This window comes from Lepisma saccharinum, chromosome 3 (genome assembly GCF_977018435.1).
Source record: "Lepisma saccharinum chromosome 3, izLepSacc3.1, whole genome shotgun sequence".
Taxonomy (NCBI): Eukaryota; Metazoa; Arthropoda; class Insecta; order Zygentoma; family Lepismatidae; genus Lepisma; species Lepisma saccharinum.
In genome coordinates, this window is record NC_139231.1 from 58,130,420 (window position 1) to 58,147,087 (window position 16,668).

Sequence of the window (16,668 nt, forward strand, 5' to 3'; positions counted from 1 at the left end):
AGACAGCATAAGGCAACCCAGTAGTGGATGTGACTGTGACTTGAAATGGGAGGGAAAGAGCACTGTTGTACAGACTATATTTGGCAAACATTGTTTGCGTGCCTCGTTGGGGAACAAAGGAACTTAGAAAACTGAAGCTGTGTAGTGTCATTTTGTGAAATCGCAGTGTGGCGTGTTGTGTATAATTGTGCACTTAGCCATTATTTTGTTGAAGTATGAACTATTCTGCAATAATTCCAATCGCCGAATATAATTTGTAATCATAATGTCATAAAAAAAAGTGCTTCTACCACTGAAAAAGACAAGAAGGTCTGGACGAAGAATCTAGTACGATTTCAAGAATCACATAGGAAAAGAAGAATTGTTGCACTAGAAGAGCAATCACTGGAAAACTACAGCAGGATATCACTTAAAATCCAAATTGTTTGTCGCTATCGGTTCCTTGGAGCATCCATGAAAGGAAGGAATGAACGTGTAAAGGAAATCGTGAAAGAAGTAATAAGTTTATGGCAGGAGAGATTAAATTCCCCAATCTTATCACTTCAAATCGTACAAGCAAAACTGAATAAGGTGCTAAACACCTACGATGAATGTGTAAAACGAGGAAAATATACTCAATTGCATGAAGTTTTTGACATCACAACAGAAAATGGTGATTGGCTGTGCAGTGAGGATAGAAGGTTATATCATCTTCAGATCGAAAGCAAAGGACATGGTGTTATACAACTGGGAAGGCTGGGAGATCCAAAAGAAGGAAAATGCCCTTGCAGCCTACTTCAGCGACAGCAGCAACAACAACAACTACTACTACTACTATGATGTCAACTTCCGAAACATCAGAGTCCGAAAATTCAGATGAACAGTCTACAACGACAAGAAAGAAGTATAACAAAACCAAATCTGCAACCAAATTAGTAACATCTTCAATGTTATTAACCAGCAAGTATACAATGCTGGACATATGGAGAGAAATTAATTATCACGTATTTCATACAAAAGTGTACTATATTTCTTTCCTTATTATATTACTATTCAAAAAACTAATATTCTTTGTTTTTCCCTAAAGATGTACTTATTATTTGAGACACACGCAGAAATGAAAAACTAAATATGCTGACCAAGGCAGTAATTTATTTTATTAAAAACATAAACTAAACGTAACGTTTCAACCTTCTAGCAAGGTCTTCTTCAGACTCTGTATCAAGTACAAAAGTAACAAGATACAAAAACAGGGTATTATGTATACACAAACATTACTCCCTCCAGACTATTTAGAAAGTTGTTTGGAACTTTCTAGCAGGTGACTTTCACTTGCCAACTTTACTTTCACCTAAAAGGCTAAACACAATTACTTCCATATAGAATGTGGTTGGACTTTTAATCTCATGCTCTTTTCCCTTCATTTTTCTTCCTTCTCCTCTCCTCTTTCTCTCTTGTCCTTTCCACTCTTTCTAACATCTTCTTCCATTCTTTGTTTAACTTCAGTCCCCCATTCCAGTTCATTGTGTCTTCTTCACCTTTCTTCTCTATTTCCTTGGCTTCCTTCCATTTTCTCACTAGCATTCTCTTCTCCCTTCCTATCTGCTTAGCCTCATCCCACTCTATGTCATGCCCTGTTTCTCTCGTGTGTTTAAATATTGCATTTCTCTCTCTCATTTCTCAATATTTAAACACACGAGAGAAACAGGGCATGACATAGAGTGGGATGAGGCTAAGCAGATAGGAAGGGAGAAGAGAATGCTAGTGAGAAAATGGAAGGAAGCCAAGGAAATAGAGAAGAAAGGTGAAGAAGACACAATGAACTGGAATGGGGGACTGAAGTTAAACAAAGAATGGAAGAAGATGTTAGAAAGAGTGGAAAGGACAAGAGAGAAAGAGGAGAGGAGAAGGAAGAAAAATGAAGGGAAAAGAGCATGAGATTAAAAGTCCAACCACATTCTATATGGAAGTAATTGTGTTTAGCCTTTTAGGTGAAAGTAAAGTTGGCAAGTGAAAGTCACCTGCTAGAAAGTTCCAAACAACTTTCTAAATAGTCTGGAGGGAGTAATGTTTGTGTATACATAATACCCTGTTTTTGTATCTTGTTACTTTTGTACTTGATACAGAGTCTGAAGAAGACCTTGCTAGAAGGTTGAAACATTACGTTTAGTTTATGTTTTTAATAAAATAAATTACTGCCTTGGTCAGCATATTTAGTTTTTCATAATCATGGAAACAAGGCTTAATGGTGTTATAATGCAGAAATGGTGCATTTATTCAACATATATTTACAAATATACTAAAATGTTTGTAAAAATTAATATGTACATTTATTTATTTGCCTAATGATGTAAAATAAATATCAGAAGGACAAAACAAAAAATATATATTTAAATATTGAAAAGAAGAAAGTTTAAATTTGCAGGTCACAGTGAACCACCATGATTGTGAAATGAGTGCAACCTCTCCCGGGTCAAAGAAGAAATGAAGAAAACACTACACTTAGAAAACTGGTTGTTGCATTCTGATGGTAAACGTATTAATGACCAAGAATATCAAGTGCTAGTGTTGAAGAATGAACGAAGAGAAGTTAAGTTAGAAGCACTAGATCTATCAGACGAAAAAGCGGATACTATTGTCAAAGAAGTAACAGCTGTTCTCGATGAATACCATTTATGGAAGAGTATAAAGATGATTGTTGCAGACACTAATAATGTGAATACTGGAAGAAAGAATGGGATTGTAATTCAGTTACAAAGACTGTCTGCTCAAAAGAAATTGTAAGAACCACAATTCATTGGTTGTCAACATCATGTTCTTGACCGAGTGCTTCACATAATATTGGATGAGGAACGTGGAGGAAACAACACATTGCCCCATATCAAATATCCATTTATCCCGGAACTTGTAAAGAACTACAAGCAGCTCAATATTAATTTCGAAAATGGTAAAGAAGATATTATCGAAACAGCTGGATGGTGTGATGATATGAAATTTGTATTTCATTTAACTTAAGTTTTCTGCTTTTATGAAGGAACTGGAGGATTTCCTGAAGTGAAGTTTCAGAAAATACCTAAATTAAGTAATGCAAGATGGAATTCCCAAGCAATACTAGCTCTTTTGGCATTTATTCTTCTACCAGAGAGAAGAGACTCACTGTGCAATATTTGTAGATTCATCTCTTACATATGAGCTGACCATTGGTTCACTGACCAAATCTACAATGCAGATGATTATCAGAAGCTATGTAGCAGCTTACAGGATCATGGAAAAGCATTAAACTGTGTGAAAAGTTTTGGAATCAAGAACCATCAAGACTGGGAATTCCCAGAACAAATCAGTGTGCAGAATGGGTAATCAAGTGTCTTCAAGATCTTAATAACATCTGTAAAATGAAGGAGAAACTTCAGTTCAGATTTATTTTGTCTAACAAGACATGATAATTATGTCTTGTGCTATAATTATGCTATTCCTACTTGTAAGTTTGTAATTTTGTATGTTATGTTATAACAATAAACTTGTAAAGGCCTACGCGTATGTGGTAAAATCAATTTTTCTGTTTGGGGGGTGTCCTTTTTCCAAAACTAAATCAAATTATTTTCTTTTTTACCTTTGAACAAAAGTTCATATGACACAGCAACGTGGGGTTACAAAAATGTCATAACCCTTCTTTTTTTAAGTTTCCCTTATTACAGTTGTGTGGTAGCATGCATTAGTTAATGGTACTCTTGTTTAAATAAATGAATGCCAGAACAATTACACCTGAAGCTGTGGTTCTGTTTTTATTGGACATTATTCAATGTCTAGTGCATTTTTTAAATTTCAATATTTCGCTTGTGTTCAGCTGAACAAATTTATTTTTGCTGCTGATTGGGATCAAACCTATGATGGACCTATGATTTACTGTAAATGGAGTGCACTAACCAACAACTTCGCTGGATTTATAAATCAGAGGCCCATCCTATGTTTGATCCCAACCAGCAGCAAAAATAAATTTATTCACCTGAAGATGAGAAAGGAGGTGCTCTCTTGAAGTGTAGAATAAGAAAAAGCAAAGTAGTAGTAATAACAAGAGTTGGACCAAATGGTTGGATCCTCCATGGAGTCATGTTACATCGTTTTAACTATTAGAGACGTTTTGTTTGTTTACCAAGCATCATATCGTAGGGGATATTTTAGTCGTCCCAACTCCATGTCATCCATGCTCAGAGATGACAACAAGAATACAAATTTGGAATTTCTTGAGAAGGATGGGAATTTTAGTCTTTGAGGATTATGTTTTTGTACTTCTATATTTTTAATGTGTTTTTCTCCATGATGGCCAATATACACATTGAATTGGGGGCCCTTTTACACACTCTTTTAACTTTGCATGATTTTAGATATGTTGTTACCCCTGAATAATCTGACATGCTGAAAAATGTTACCTCACTCATTGTAAAGTGGCTGTTATTTTTTTGTTCTTCCCATACAAAAATTCGTACAAGGCAGATTTCAAAAGTAAGGCCAATTGGCTATGAAAATAAAATAATTGTAACAAAATGTATTAGTATTAGTGGTTAATGTATTAGTATTAGTGGTTACAAACACATACATATTCATTTAATTTTTCCATGTAGTCTCCATTAGTTTCCATGCATCTTTGGTACCATGCAACAAATTTTGTATATCCTGTGCATAAAATTCCACAACCTGGGAATTCAGTCAGTCCAGCGCTGCCATTTTCAACACCTCACTTACTTTGAATATTGAATTGAAAGATGCTTTCTCGGGTGCAGGAAGATGTGATAGTCATTATGTGCAACATCAGGAATAAAATAAGTTTAAAACCATGTAGTAGTAATTAATCGGTAAGAGGCTAAACTTACATCAAATTTTTACTCCCCTTTCATATATACAGTGGAACCTTGATTTGCCTTTTTCAGGGGACCAAACTGAAATAACTTAAGATGTGGGAAAATGTAAAATGAAGGAAAATTATATAACATTTTGCTATGTTGGGACCATCAAGATTGAGTGTATAATGTGGGAAAATATAATACCGGGGAATGTAAAATTGGGGTTCCACTGTGTATGAATTCATAATAATTACAGGTTTCGTTGTTGGGAAATTCAATTTTAGGCTATGTTTACTTAGCGTTTTTGTTTTGCCCAGAGTTAAATTTAATACAGTTAAATTTCATATTTTATTTATTCACTTGAACGGATCTAGTTTTCCAATTGTAAATGTGTTTACAAAGATAGATAAACACATTTAATAAATTTTCGATATTCATGGTAACTAGTGTGGAATATTTTTCAGGCCATATCGCTATAAGCACATGTGACATTTTTCTTTATCCTGTGTCTGTTTAATTTTGCAAAACTTGCATACTGCATAATCAATGTTATTTACTTTAATGAGGCAAGATAGGCCAGTAACTTCCAGAAACACTTTCTTTAGAGTGGAACAAATTGAATTTTGGAAGAAAAAAACCCTTCCACATCATCTAATGGTGAACGGTAAGGTCACACTGCCCATAACAAATCTGTTTCCACATTTCTATGAGACCCCGCTCATTGCCTAGACTACATGGAGAGAAGGGGTTTGCTGTGAGGCAAGGATGTATAGGGTTATTACAAATAGCCCTCCTGATTTCAAACACATAAATCATATTTAATGAAACTCGGATACAAAAAGGTTATATCAATAGAGTAACTCATAATAAAGTTTTATTTCATTGCCTCACAGGTGTTAAATGTGAGTCCCTTTTGTAACTCGATACAAATATTTCGATACGGAAATAAAGAAGAAGCTAGACAGGGGCGTGGGAATCCAGGCTATCGAGCTCCGAACAAGGAAAATTAAACCACAATCATTTACGAATTGAATGTCCATTGGGTGGATCTACACCAAACTTTGCACGGAAATGTCCCTGCACACTAATAACAAGACTGGTGTACGTAGAAATCTAACACACAAGATGCTTTCTGTCTTAGCCGGCAGCCATTTTCTCTTGTAGTTATTATGCAGTATTATGAACCGTATCTGAAATATTATGAAATAAAACTTTAAGAGTTATTTTTACATTGATATAACCTTTTTGTATCTGAGTTTCATTAAACGTGATTTACACGTTAAAGTAATGCTATAAATAAGAACCTTTGCATATTTGGTGGCTAAATTCTTTAATTTGCATAGCATTTCAATTCATTACACATACATATTTCTCAAGAATTAAGAACACAATGAAATCTAAGAAACAAAAATTCTTATTTGTAAGAGGAATATGGTTTCAATTATCATTTACGAAGCTTTAAAGTATTAATGGTATGTTTTTCCTAATGTTCACTTAAGTGTGGTGGCATGATTAGTGGTCGACTTTCGACTTTGCTGCTGAAGTTCCCATGTTTGATTCCTGGCATGGGTCTCCCTTCATCAATTTCATCCTATTCTCACTCATCCACAATGTCATCATTGTGTAGCAGCGAAACAAATTAACAAAAATATAGATACTTTTGTATAATTACCTCAGTTGAGAGCAAAGTAAAACCAAATTTATAATGTACTGGACATCCTTTGTTCCATATCAGCCTTCTTGAACAAGACAGTTAAAGGTCATGGTTTACAGTTACAATTCAATGCGCATATAACTTTAATCACATTTTGCTATGTGTCATTCTATGTTTAGCACATGCATGGAAAACTAGTGATCTATTTTTGTGAAGTTCCAATTTCATCTCGTAACTAAGTCCTGACCGAGTCTGCATTTTTCGTTTTAAATTTACAAAGGATTTTTCTCAGTCACTCCAGGTTAGTACAGAGATGTTCATTGAATACCATGAATGTTTCTGTCCTGCTTTCTCTATTGTCGGTGCAGTTAACTTAATAGTACAAATAAAAATAAACAGTATTGATTAAGTGAACCAACAAGCAAACAAATAATGTATTACTGAATTCACTTCATATGTCTTGAAAGTATGGTGCTCAGCAATAATCTTACCAAAGTTTCACCTTCATTCCCAGAAATCCTGTATGTACATGTATGAATCAGAGTAACTTTTTCTTTTCAGGAGGAAAAATTCCAAGGCAGCTGCATCTGAAGAAAGTGGAGGAGATCTTTCTCTTCCACATGTAGCAAGTGAAGTGTCTGATAACAAGGCCACATGCCCAGTATGTAGTAAACCTTCTGTGACTAAAGAAAATTTAACAAAACACTTGCTACTGAAGCATACAAAGAGTATATTGCAATGCAAGCATTGCTCCACAATTCTGCTTGCCTCTGAGGAAATTCTTTCTCTGCATAGTTATTTGTGTCCAGGAAGAGACTTGTCCAAACAAAATGAAACGGGAAGTATTACAAAATCCCCTTCAAGTGAGAATAGTGAAGTGGAATTAGAACAACTGGATCAAGATATTTTCAAAAATATGTCTAAACTTATTACAAATGTAAAATACATAAAGAACTTACTGTCAAAATATCCCAATTTTTCAATGGTCAAAGTGAAGTGTGTATCAAAAGGAGTTGAAATAATACGGACAAATGAAATGAATGTTCAAGTGAAGTTTTCATGCAATCGGTGTGCGACAACATTTACATCTCAAGAGGAATTGCACGACCATAAATTGAGTGTGCACTTTGCACCTCTTCTTTGCCAATTTTGTGGAAAGAACTTCAAAAATAAATCAAAACTGGAGAAGCATGAACAAGGTCATGCGCACACTCATTACTGTGAGAAATGCAACAAATTATTCATTGGAGAAACGGCAGTTAAAAGGCACATCAAGTCACACGAGGAGAAAACTTACAAGTGTGAAGTGTGTGGCAAGGAGTTCAAATCCTGGAACAACTTGTATTACCATAAGAGAACCCATAGTAATATAAAAACGCACCTTTGTGATATTTGTGGTAGGTCATATAAACATGGTCACACTTTGTATATGCATAAATTAGTTCATAAGAAAAGGTATCAATGTGAATTTTGTGATAAGAGTTTTTCTTCTTCACATCTAAGGGAGGACCACCGGCGTTCACATACAGGAGAAAGGCCATTTGTGTGCAATGTGTGCAACAAGGCCTTCACTGCAAAATTTTATCTGACGCAGCACATGGCAGTTCATACTGAGGTGCTTCCATATGTATGTGACATTTGTGGTAAGAAGTGGAGGAGGCTTCATAATATGATTAATCATAGGAAAAGACACTTGAATCAATTAAATGGAAAGCGAGTGGTCTGTAAGATATGCAAGTGTGTGTTGCCTGATTACAAGTCATTGCATAGCCACAGAAATTCTCATACGGCGGAGGAAATAGAGAGGCATAAACGACAACGAAAAAATGAAAAAGAATGCAGTGTGTGCCATCAGTTCCTTCCTAAGACAGAACTTAAAGAGCACATGCTATCACATAGCGTATACTGAGTTTTCTATAGTGTGGACTCTAAGCATGTATTGTTTTTTTAGGTTGCTTGCCATTGTATACACTGCTTGTAACTTGAAATTCAATACAGTACAAAGTATTCTCTGCTAGTTGGTTTTGTGAGATACCTATGTGCAAAGTTAGAATGTAGGCCATATAAAAGATTCATATACTTTTCGAAGCTGCTCAATGAATGACAGAGATATTCCCTCGGGATATTGACTAGCTCATTTCTGGATAAGGCTTCAGACTTTCTGATGGCTAATGTTACTCATTCTCAAGGATTGAAATGCATAAGTATGTGTCTTCAATCAATGAAGTGGGGTTAACTCACAAAAGTCAAGAAGCCTGTCGGGAACTAACCTGGTCAACATCCCAAGAGGACCTCGTCATCAAATAAAAGTTTGCTTACTAGAAGTGATATCCTATGAATGTTTTAGTTGTAGCAAGTAATATGTTGTAGAGGAAGGAGGAAGGTACACACAAAAAAATCCATAACATTGTGTGTCAAAAAACTGTTTAAAAAAAAAAAAACATGTATAATGTTACATAAACCTACCTGTAATGATGATAAACAGTTTGAAGAATTTTATGCTTCAAACTTGCATATTGTAGTTAAATCACAATTTATATGAATATCTATTTTTTAATATGTATCTATTATAAATAATTGTAATTTCTGTACCATGTTGTTTTAATACATAGTTCTAAATTATCCAGGATGTTAATTTGTTCTCCACACTCTTCAGATTACAATAAAGGTGGGTGCTGTTATAATTAAATCATCCAGGTAGCATTTGGCAAATGTATAATCTAGCAGTACTTGATCCATTGTTCTTTGGAAAATCTGTGCACTGCAGCTTAAACCCATTGGTAACCTATTATACGTGAACAATCCCCATTTAGTATTGAGAACCAATAACTTTTTAGCACTCGTCGCCAATTGTAATTACAGATTTTCCAAAGAACAATGGATCAAGTACTGTTAGATTATACATTTGCCAAATGCTACCTGGATGATTTAATTATAACAGCACCCACCTTTATTGTCCTCCGTATTCAAAAAAATCAACATGTATTCTTTCAAAAGGAATATCTGCTTGTTTCAATCCGACATATTTGTTATTTCTCTCTGAAGGCGCTAGTGTCGCCGAAGTGCAGGCAATTGTTTTCAATTCACCCTCAATCTTATTACACAACTGAGCCCCAACTCCTACACCACTTCCATCTACAATCAATACAATATCTTGATCTGGATTGTATGGGGTCAATATCTCAGCTTTTCGCAATGCTTCTTTGGATTCAAGAAATTCAGCTTTATGTCGATCTGTCCATGACCACATTGCTCCTTTCTTTAGCAATTCATAAAGATGTGTTATCTTCATAGCGAACTTTGGCATGCTCCTATGATAAAATGAAATCATTCCTAAATATGACTTCAATTCTTTAACGTTTGTTGGCTCTGGACAATTCAATATTGCTGTCTTATTCTTGATTAAAGGTTGAAAAACATTACTAGATATCCTGTAACCTAAATAGTCTACCTCTTTTTTGAAGAACTGACATTTATCGAGATTAACTTTTATATTGTAATATGTCAATCTATCCAAAACTATTTGTGTGTTATTCAAACATTCTTCTTCTCCACGGCCTGTTATAATTAAATCATCCAGGTAGCATTTGGCAAATGTATAATCTAACAGTACTTGATCCATTGTTCTTTGGAAAATCTGTGCACTGCAGCTTAAACCCATTGGTAACCTATTATACGTGAACAATCCCCATTTAGTATTGAGAACCAATAACTTTTTAGCACTCTCATCGAGTAATAGTTGAAGATATGCTTTGGTCAGGTCCAACACTACATATGTGTCTGCATTCACTAAAGAATTAAGTAAATCATCCACCCGTGGCAAAGGATAAGTTACTTTTTCTACCACTTTATTGACAGTTACCTTAAAATCAGAACACAGCCGTAGATCACCATTATTTTTCTTTACTACCACTAAAGGTGTACCCCAATCAGAATACTGAATAGGTGACAAAACTCCCAATTGAACTAAATTATCCAATTCAGCCTTTACTTTCGGTTGTAAACTGTATGGAACTTCGTATGCTTTCTTGAATATTGGAACTGCTCCCTCCTTGATTGGTATTGTAGCTTTAAATTGCTTAATAGGCTCACAAATATTACCAGAAAAAACTTCTTTGTACTTATTTATTAAGTATTCAACTTTCTGATTAGTCAAACTTGGTTGCTTAAATACTGTTAGCAAACAACTGTCCCTAGAAATCATTAACTGAAACCAAGATTTCCATTCTGGCCATTATTTATCCAACCAGGTCCTTCCTAAAATAGGTGTTTTCAATTTATTTCGGGAAATGTACAAGGGTATTTTTAATCCTCCATTTTCTAACTGCACATCCAGCATAACTCTCCCTACTATTGGTAGTGGTCTCCCATCTGCATTCCGTAAAGTGAGAACACTCTTTATAACTGGAATGTTCCTAAAATTCGTTGTATGGAATTCATCATCCCAAACAGATACTGCTGCACCCGTATCCACTTCGAATTGGACCTGTTTGCCATTGCACATCAACCTAACTAAACAATTATCAGCTTCCCTTCCAGAGCTACTCATTTCAACATCCGATTTTTGTACATATAATTGATTCTTATGTACATTATTCTCATGTGAAGGTTCACTTGAATTATCATTAAGACTCATTAAGTCTAACCTACTTTTCTTATTACCGTACACAGGTTGTTTAACTTCCACCTGTACGCCGTTTAACAACAAAGGCTTCATAGATGTATCAACATCATGTCTCACCTTAGTTGAAGCTTCGTTCCTAATAACATTGCTATTTTTATTCTTACAGCACTGCTGAAAATGACCTTTTAATCCACATTTAAAACAATGTACATTCCAAGCCGGACATTTGTACTTTTTGTGTACATTATTACACCTGGAACATTTAAAAGCACCTTTGTTACTTGGCTGACTAACTGTTCTATCTTTTTGTATAAGATGTACATTACTGAATACAGTCTTATCTTTTTGATAAAACAACCTCACATCTTGCTCTACCATTTCCATGGTTGATGATAAAGATACAGCTTTTACAAAATCAAGCTCTGCTTCAGCTAATAATTTCTTTCTTGTTACTTCACTACGTATGCCAAAAACTAATTGGTCTCTCATCATTTCATTAAGAAACGTACCAAATGAACAATTAGCTGCTTGATGCTTCAAACATATTACAAATTCAGATAACGTTTGCCCTTCCTCTTGTCTCAACAAATGAAACTTATACCTTTCAGCTATGACATTTCTTTTAGGCTTAAAATGAGTTAGTAACAAAGTACATAATTCTTCATATGTCTTGTGTGGAACTTTTGCTGGTGCTACTAAATCACTTAGTATATCGTACACTCTTCCGCCAGCTACCGAAATTAATGTACAAACTCTTTTATCTGCTGCAATATTATTTGCCAAACAGAATTGGTCAAATCTTTCAATGTATGTTTGAATATTGCCACGTTCCACATCGAACTGTTCAAAAAACTGTACATGATTACTAACCTCCATTATTCGTCGCCAATTGTAATAATCTTCAATTAGGCAAAACGTTAACGAACAAAACAACATTTATTTTAAATTATAACTTCATGTTATATAAACTACATGAAAGACATTCAACAAAGACCAAAGACAATCTCTCTCCAACTCGACTTGTTCACAGTATCTCTTCTACAATCTTTTATCTTTTTCTTAACTTCTATCAATTTGTTCGTTAACGTTTTGCCTAATTGAAGATCATTACAATTGGCGACGAGGATAAAGATGGAACGAAGATACCAAGAATAATGTGTATAAGAAGATTAGTCTTATTATGAATAAGAAGCTATGATTAATGGAGGTTAGTAATCATGTACAGTTTTTTGAACAGTTCGATGTGGAACGTGGCAATATTCAAACATACATTGAAAGATTTGACCAATTCTGTTTGGCAAATAATATTGCAGCAGATAAAAGAGTTTGTACATTAATTTCGGTAGCTGGCGGAAGAGTGTATGATATACTAAGTGATTTAGTAGCACCAGCAAAAGTTCCACACAAGACATATGAAGAATTATGTACTTTGTTACTAACTCATTTTAAGCCTAAAAGAAATGTCATAGCTGAAAGGTATAAGTTTCATTTGTTGAGACAAGAGGAAGGGCAAACGTTATCTGAATTTGTAATATGTTTGAAGCATCAAGCAGCTAATTGTTCATTTGGTACGTTTCTTAATGAAATGATGAGAGACCAATTAGTTTTTGGCATACGTAGTGAAGTAACAAGAAAGAAATTATTAGCTGAAGCAGAGCTTGATTTTGTAAAAGCTGTATCTTTATCATCAACCATGGAAATGGTAGAGCAAGATGTGAGGTTGTTTTATCAAAAAGATAAGACTGTATTCAGTAATGTACATCTTATACAAAAAGATAGAACAGTTAGTCAGCCAAGTAACAAAGGTGCTTTTAAATGTTCCAGGTGTAATAATGTACACGAAAAGTACAAATGTCCGGCTTGGAATGTACATTGTTTTAAATGTGGATTAAAAGGTCATTTTCAGCAGTGCTGTAAGAATATAAATAGCAATGTTTTTAGGAACGAAGCTTCAACTAAGGTGAGACATGATGTTGATACATGTATGAAGTCTTTGTTGTTAAACGGCGTACATGTGGAAGTTAAACAACCTGTGTACGGTAATAAGAAAAGTAGGTTAGACTTAATGAGTCTTAATGATAATTCCAGTGACCCTTCACATGAGAATAATGTACATAAGAAGCAATTATATGTACAAAAATCGGATGTTGAAATGAGTAGCTCTGGAAATGAAGCTGATAATTGTTTAGTTAGGTTGATGTGCAATGGCAAACAGGTCCAATTCGAAGTGGATACGGGTGCAGCAGTATCTGTTTGGGATGAGGAATTCCATACAACGAATTTTAGGAACATTCCAGTTATAAAGAGAGTTCTCACTTTACGGAATGCAGATGGGAGACCACTACCAATAGTAGGGAGAGTTATGCTGGATGTGCAGTTAGAAAATGGAGGATTAAAAATACCCTTGTACATTTCCCGAAATAAATTGAAAACACCTATTTTAGGAAGGACCTGGTTGGATAAATTATGGCCAGAATGGAAATCTTGGTTTCAGTTAACGATTTCTAGGGACAGTTGTTTGCTAACAGTATCTAAGCAACCAAGTTTGACTAATCAGAAAGTTGAATACTTAATAAATAAGTACAAAGAAGTTTTTTCTGGTAATATTTGTGAGCCTATTAAGCAATTTAAAGCTACAATACCAATCAAGGAGGGAGCAGTTCCAATATTCAAGAAAGCATACGAAGTTCCATACAGTTTACAACCGAAAGTAAAGGCTGAATTGGATAATTTAGTTCAATTGGGAGTTTTGTCACCTATTCAATATTCTGATTGGGGTACACCTTTAGTGGTAGTAAAGAAAAATAATGGTGATCTACGGCTGTGTTCTGATTTTAAGGTAACTGTCAATAAAGTGGTAGAAAAAGTAACTTATCCTTTGCCACGAGTGGATGATTTACTTAATTCTTTAGTGAATGCAGACACATATGTAGTGTTGGACCTGACCAAAGCATATCTTCAACTATTACTCGATGAGAGTGCTAAAAAGTTATTGGTTCTCAATACTAAATGGGGATTGTTCACGTATAATAGGTTACCAATGGGTTTAAGCTGCAGTGCACAGATTTTCCAAAGAACAATGGATCAAGTACTGTTAGATTATACATTTGCCAAATGCTACCTGGATGATTTAATTATAACAGGCCGTGGAGAAGAAGAATGTTTGAATAACACACAAATAGTTTTGGTTAGATTGACATATTACAATATAAAAGTTAATCTCGATAAATGTCAGTTCTTCAAAAAAGAGGTAGACTATTTAGGTTACAGGATATCTAGTAATGTTTTTCAACCTTTAATCAAGAATAAGACAGCAATATTGAATTGTCCAGAGCCAACAAACGTTAAAGAATTGAAGTCATATTTAGGAATGATTTCATTTTATCATAGGAGCATGCCAAAGTTCGCTATGAAGATAACACATCTTTATGAATTGCTAAAGAAAGGAGCAGTGTGGTCGTGGACAGATCGACATAAAGCGGAATTTCTTGAATCCAAAGAAGCATTGCGAAAAGCTGAGATATTGACCCCATACAATCCAGATCAAGATATTGTATTGATTGTAGATGGAAGTGGTGTAGGAGTTGGGGCTCAGTTGTGTAATAAGATTGAGGGTGAATTGAAAACAATTGCCTGCACTTCGGCGACACTAGCGCCTTCAGAGAGAAATTACAGCCAATTTGAAAGGGAAGCGTTAGCTTTAGTGACGGCCATTAAGAAATTTCATAAATATCTTTATGGAAAGCATTTCATAGTCTATAGTGATTCTTTACCTGTAAAATATATTTTTGGCGAGGCAGCAGCAATTCCATCGTTAGCATGTTCACGTTTACAGAGATGGGCCTTGTTATTATCACAATACTCATACACAATTGTTTACACAAAACGTGTAGATGTAGCAGATTTTTTACCTAGATTGCCAATAGAGGAAGACACAGGGGATGCTGAGGAATCTTTAAATTATATTGACACCTTTGAAATTGAACCTCTATTGTTAGATAACATAGTAAAGAAGACGAAGAAGATGACATTTTACAAAAAGTTGTACAATGGGTTGATGTTGGGTGGCCTAATTCACTTCCAAAAGAGTTTCAAAATACTGTGATCTTACATTATTATAGAAGGAAGAATGAAATAACCATGAACAAAGGATGTCTTATGTGGGGAAGACGTATAATAATTCCTAAAGAATGCAGGGAAACAGTGTTGAAGCTGTTACATGTAGAACATGTAGGTACACCTAAAATGAAGATGATGGCTAGAGAATTCTACTGGTGGCCTTTAATAGACGAGGATCTTGAAAGGTTGGGAAATCAATGTGTAGAATGCAATAGTTTTCAAAGAAGTACATCCAATGTGTAGAATGCAATAGTTTTCAAAGAAGTACATCCAAAAACAAATATGTCGGATGGAAACAAACAGATATTCCTTTTGAAAGAATACATGTTGATTTTTTTGAATACGGAGGAAGGAAATTTTTGCTATTCATTGATAGTTGCTCTAGATGGACAGAAATATGGCAGGTGCGATCGACAAATGGAGAAGAAACTATAGAATGTTTAAACAGAAATTTCCAGATATTTGGTTATCCTTCTGTTATTGTGTCAGATAATGGACCGCCTTTCAGGAGTAATCAATTTGAGAAATTTTGTGAAAAGCATGGAATAAGATTGGTACATTCACCGCCTTGGAATCCGGAAAGTAATGGTTTAGCAGAAAGGTGGGTGCAGACTGTTAAAGGCTTATTAAGAAAGAAATATTTTCAAAGTAGAAATGAGGGACGTAGAATTGACTGGACAAAAATTATAGATAGTATCTTATACTATCTAAGATTGCCTTGCTCCTACTCTCTTAATCACCTGATCTTTTATAAACTTAGGCACTAAGGATGGAAATTTTTTTACCCAAACTATCTCTCCTGATCTTGGCATCCAAGATTCTGCCTCATATTTATTATTTTCTACCTTTTCATCTATTTGGCAATTTGGTAAGTTGAATATACTTCTCGGCTGATAACTCATAATTCTTTCTGCTGGAGACATTCCTAATCGTTGCCACTTCGAAAATCTTAGATAGTATAAGATACTATCTATAATTTTTGTCCAGTCATTTCTACGTCCCTCATTTCTACTTTGAAAATATTTCTTTCTTAATAAGCCTTTAACTGTCTGCACCCACCTTTCCGCTAAACCATTACTTTCCGGATTCCAAGGCGGTGAATGTAGCAATCTTATTCCATGCTTTTCACAAAATTTCTCAAATTGATTACTCCTGAAAGGCGATCCATTATCTGACACAATAACAGAAGGATAACCAAATATCTGGAAATTTCTGTTTAAACATTCTATAGTTTCTTCTCCATTTGTCGATCGCACCTGCCATATTTCTGTCCATCTAGAGCAACTATCAATGAATAGCAAAAATTTCCTTCCTCCGTATTCAAAAAAATCAACATGTATTCTTTCAAAAGGAATATCTGTTTGTTTCCATCCGACATATTTGTTTTTGGATGTACTTCTTTGAAAACTATTGCATTCTACACATTGATTTCCCAACCTTTCAAGATCCTCGTC

General features: G+C 34.7%; 1 protein-coding gene across 2 annotated transcripts in view; it reads left to right on the forward strand.

Annotated features, from left to right (window-relative positions):
• Window positions 1-16,668, forward strand: part of LOC145985065 (uncharacterized) — a 353,116-nt gene that overhangs the window by 324,302 nt on the left and 12,146 nt on the right. Inside the window, exon 13 of one of the 2 annotated variants that reach the window (XM_083118634.1) lies at window positions 7,033-8,450. The exons of the other annotated variant lie outside the window; for it this stretch is intronic. Within the exon in view, the coding sequence (XP_082974760.1) occupies window positions 7,033-8,380 (1,348 nt within the window). The 3' untranslated portion in view covers window positions 8,381-8,450. Of the gene's footprint in view, window positions 1-7,032; window positions 8,451-16,668 lie in introns of those variants that run through there. 2 annotated transcript variants of the gene reach the window in all.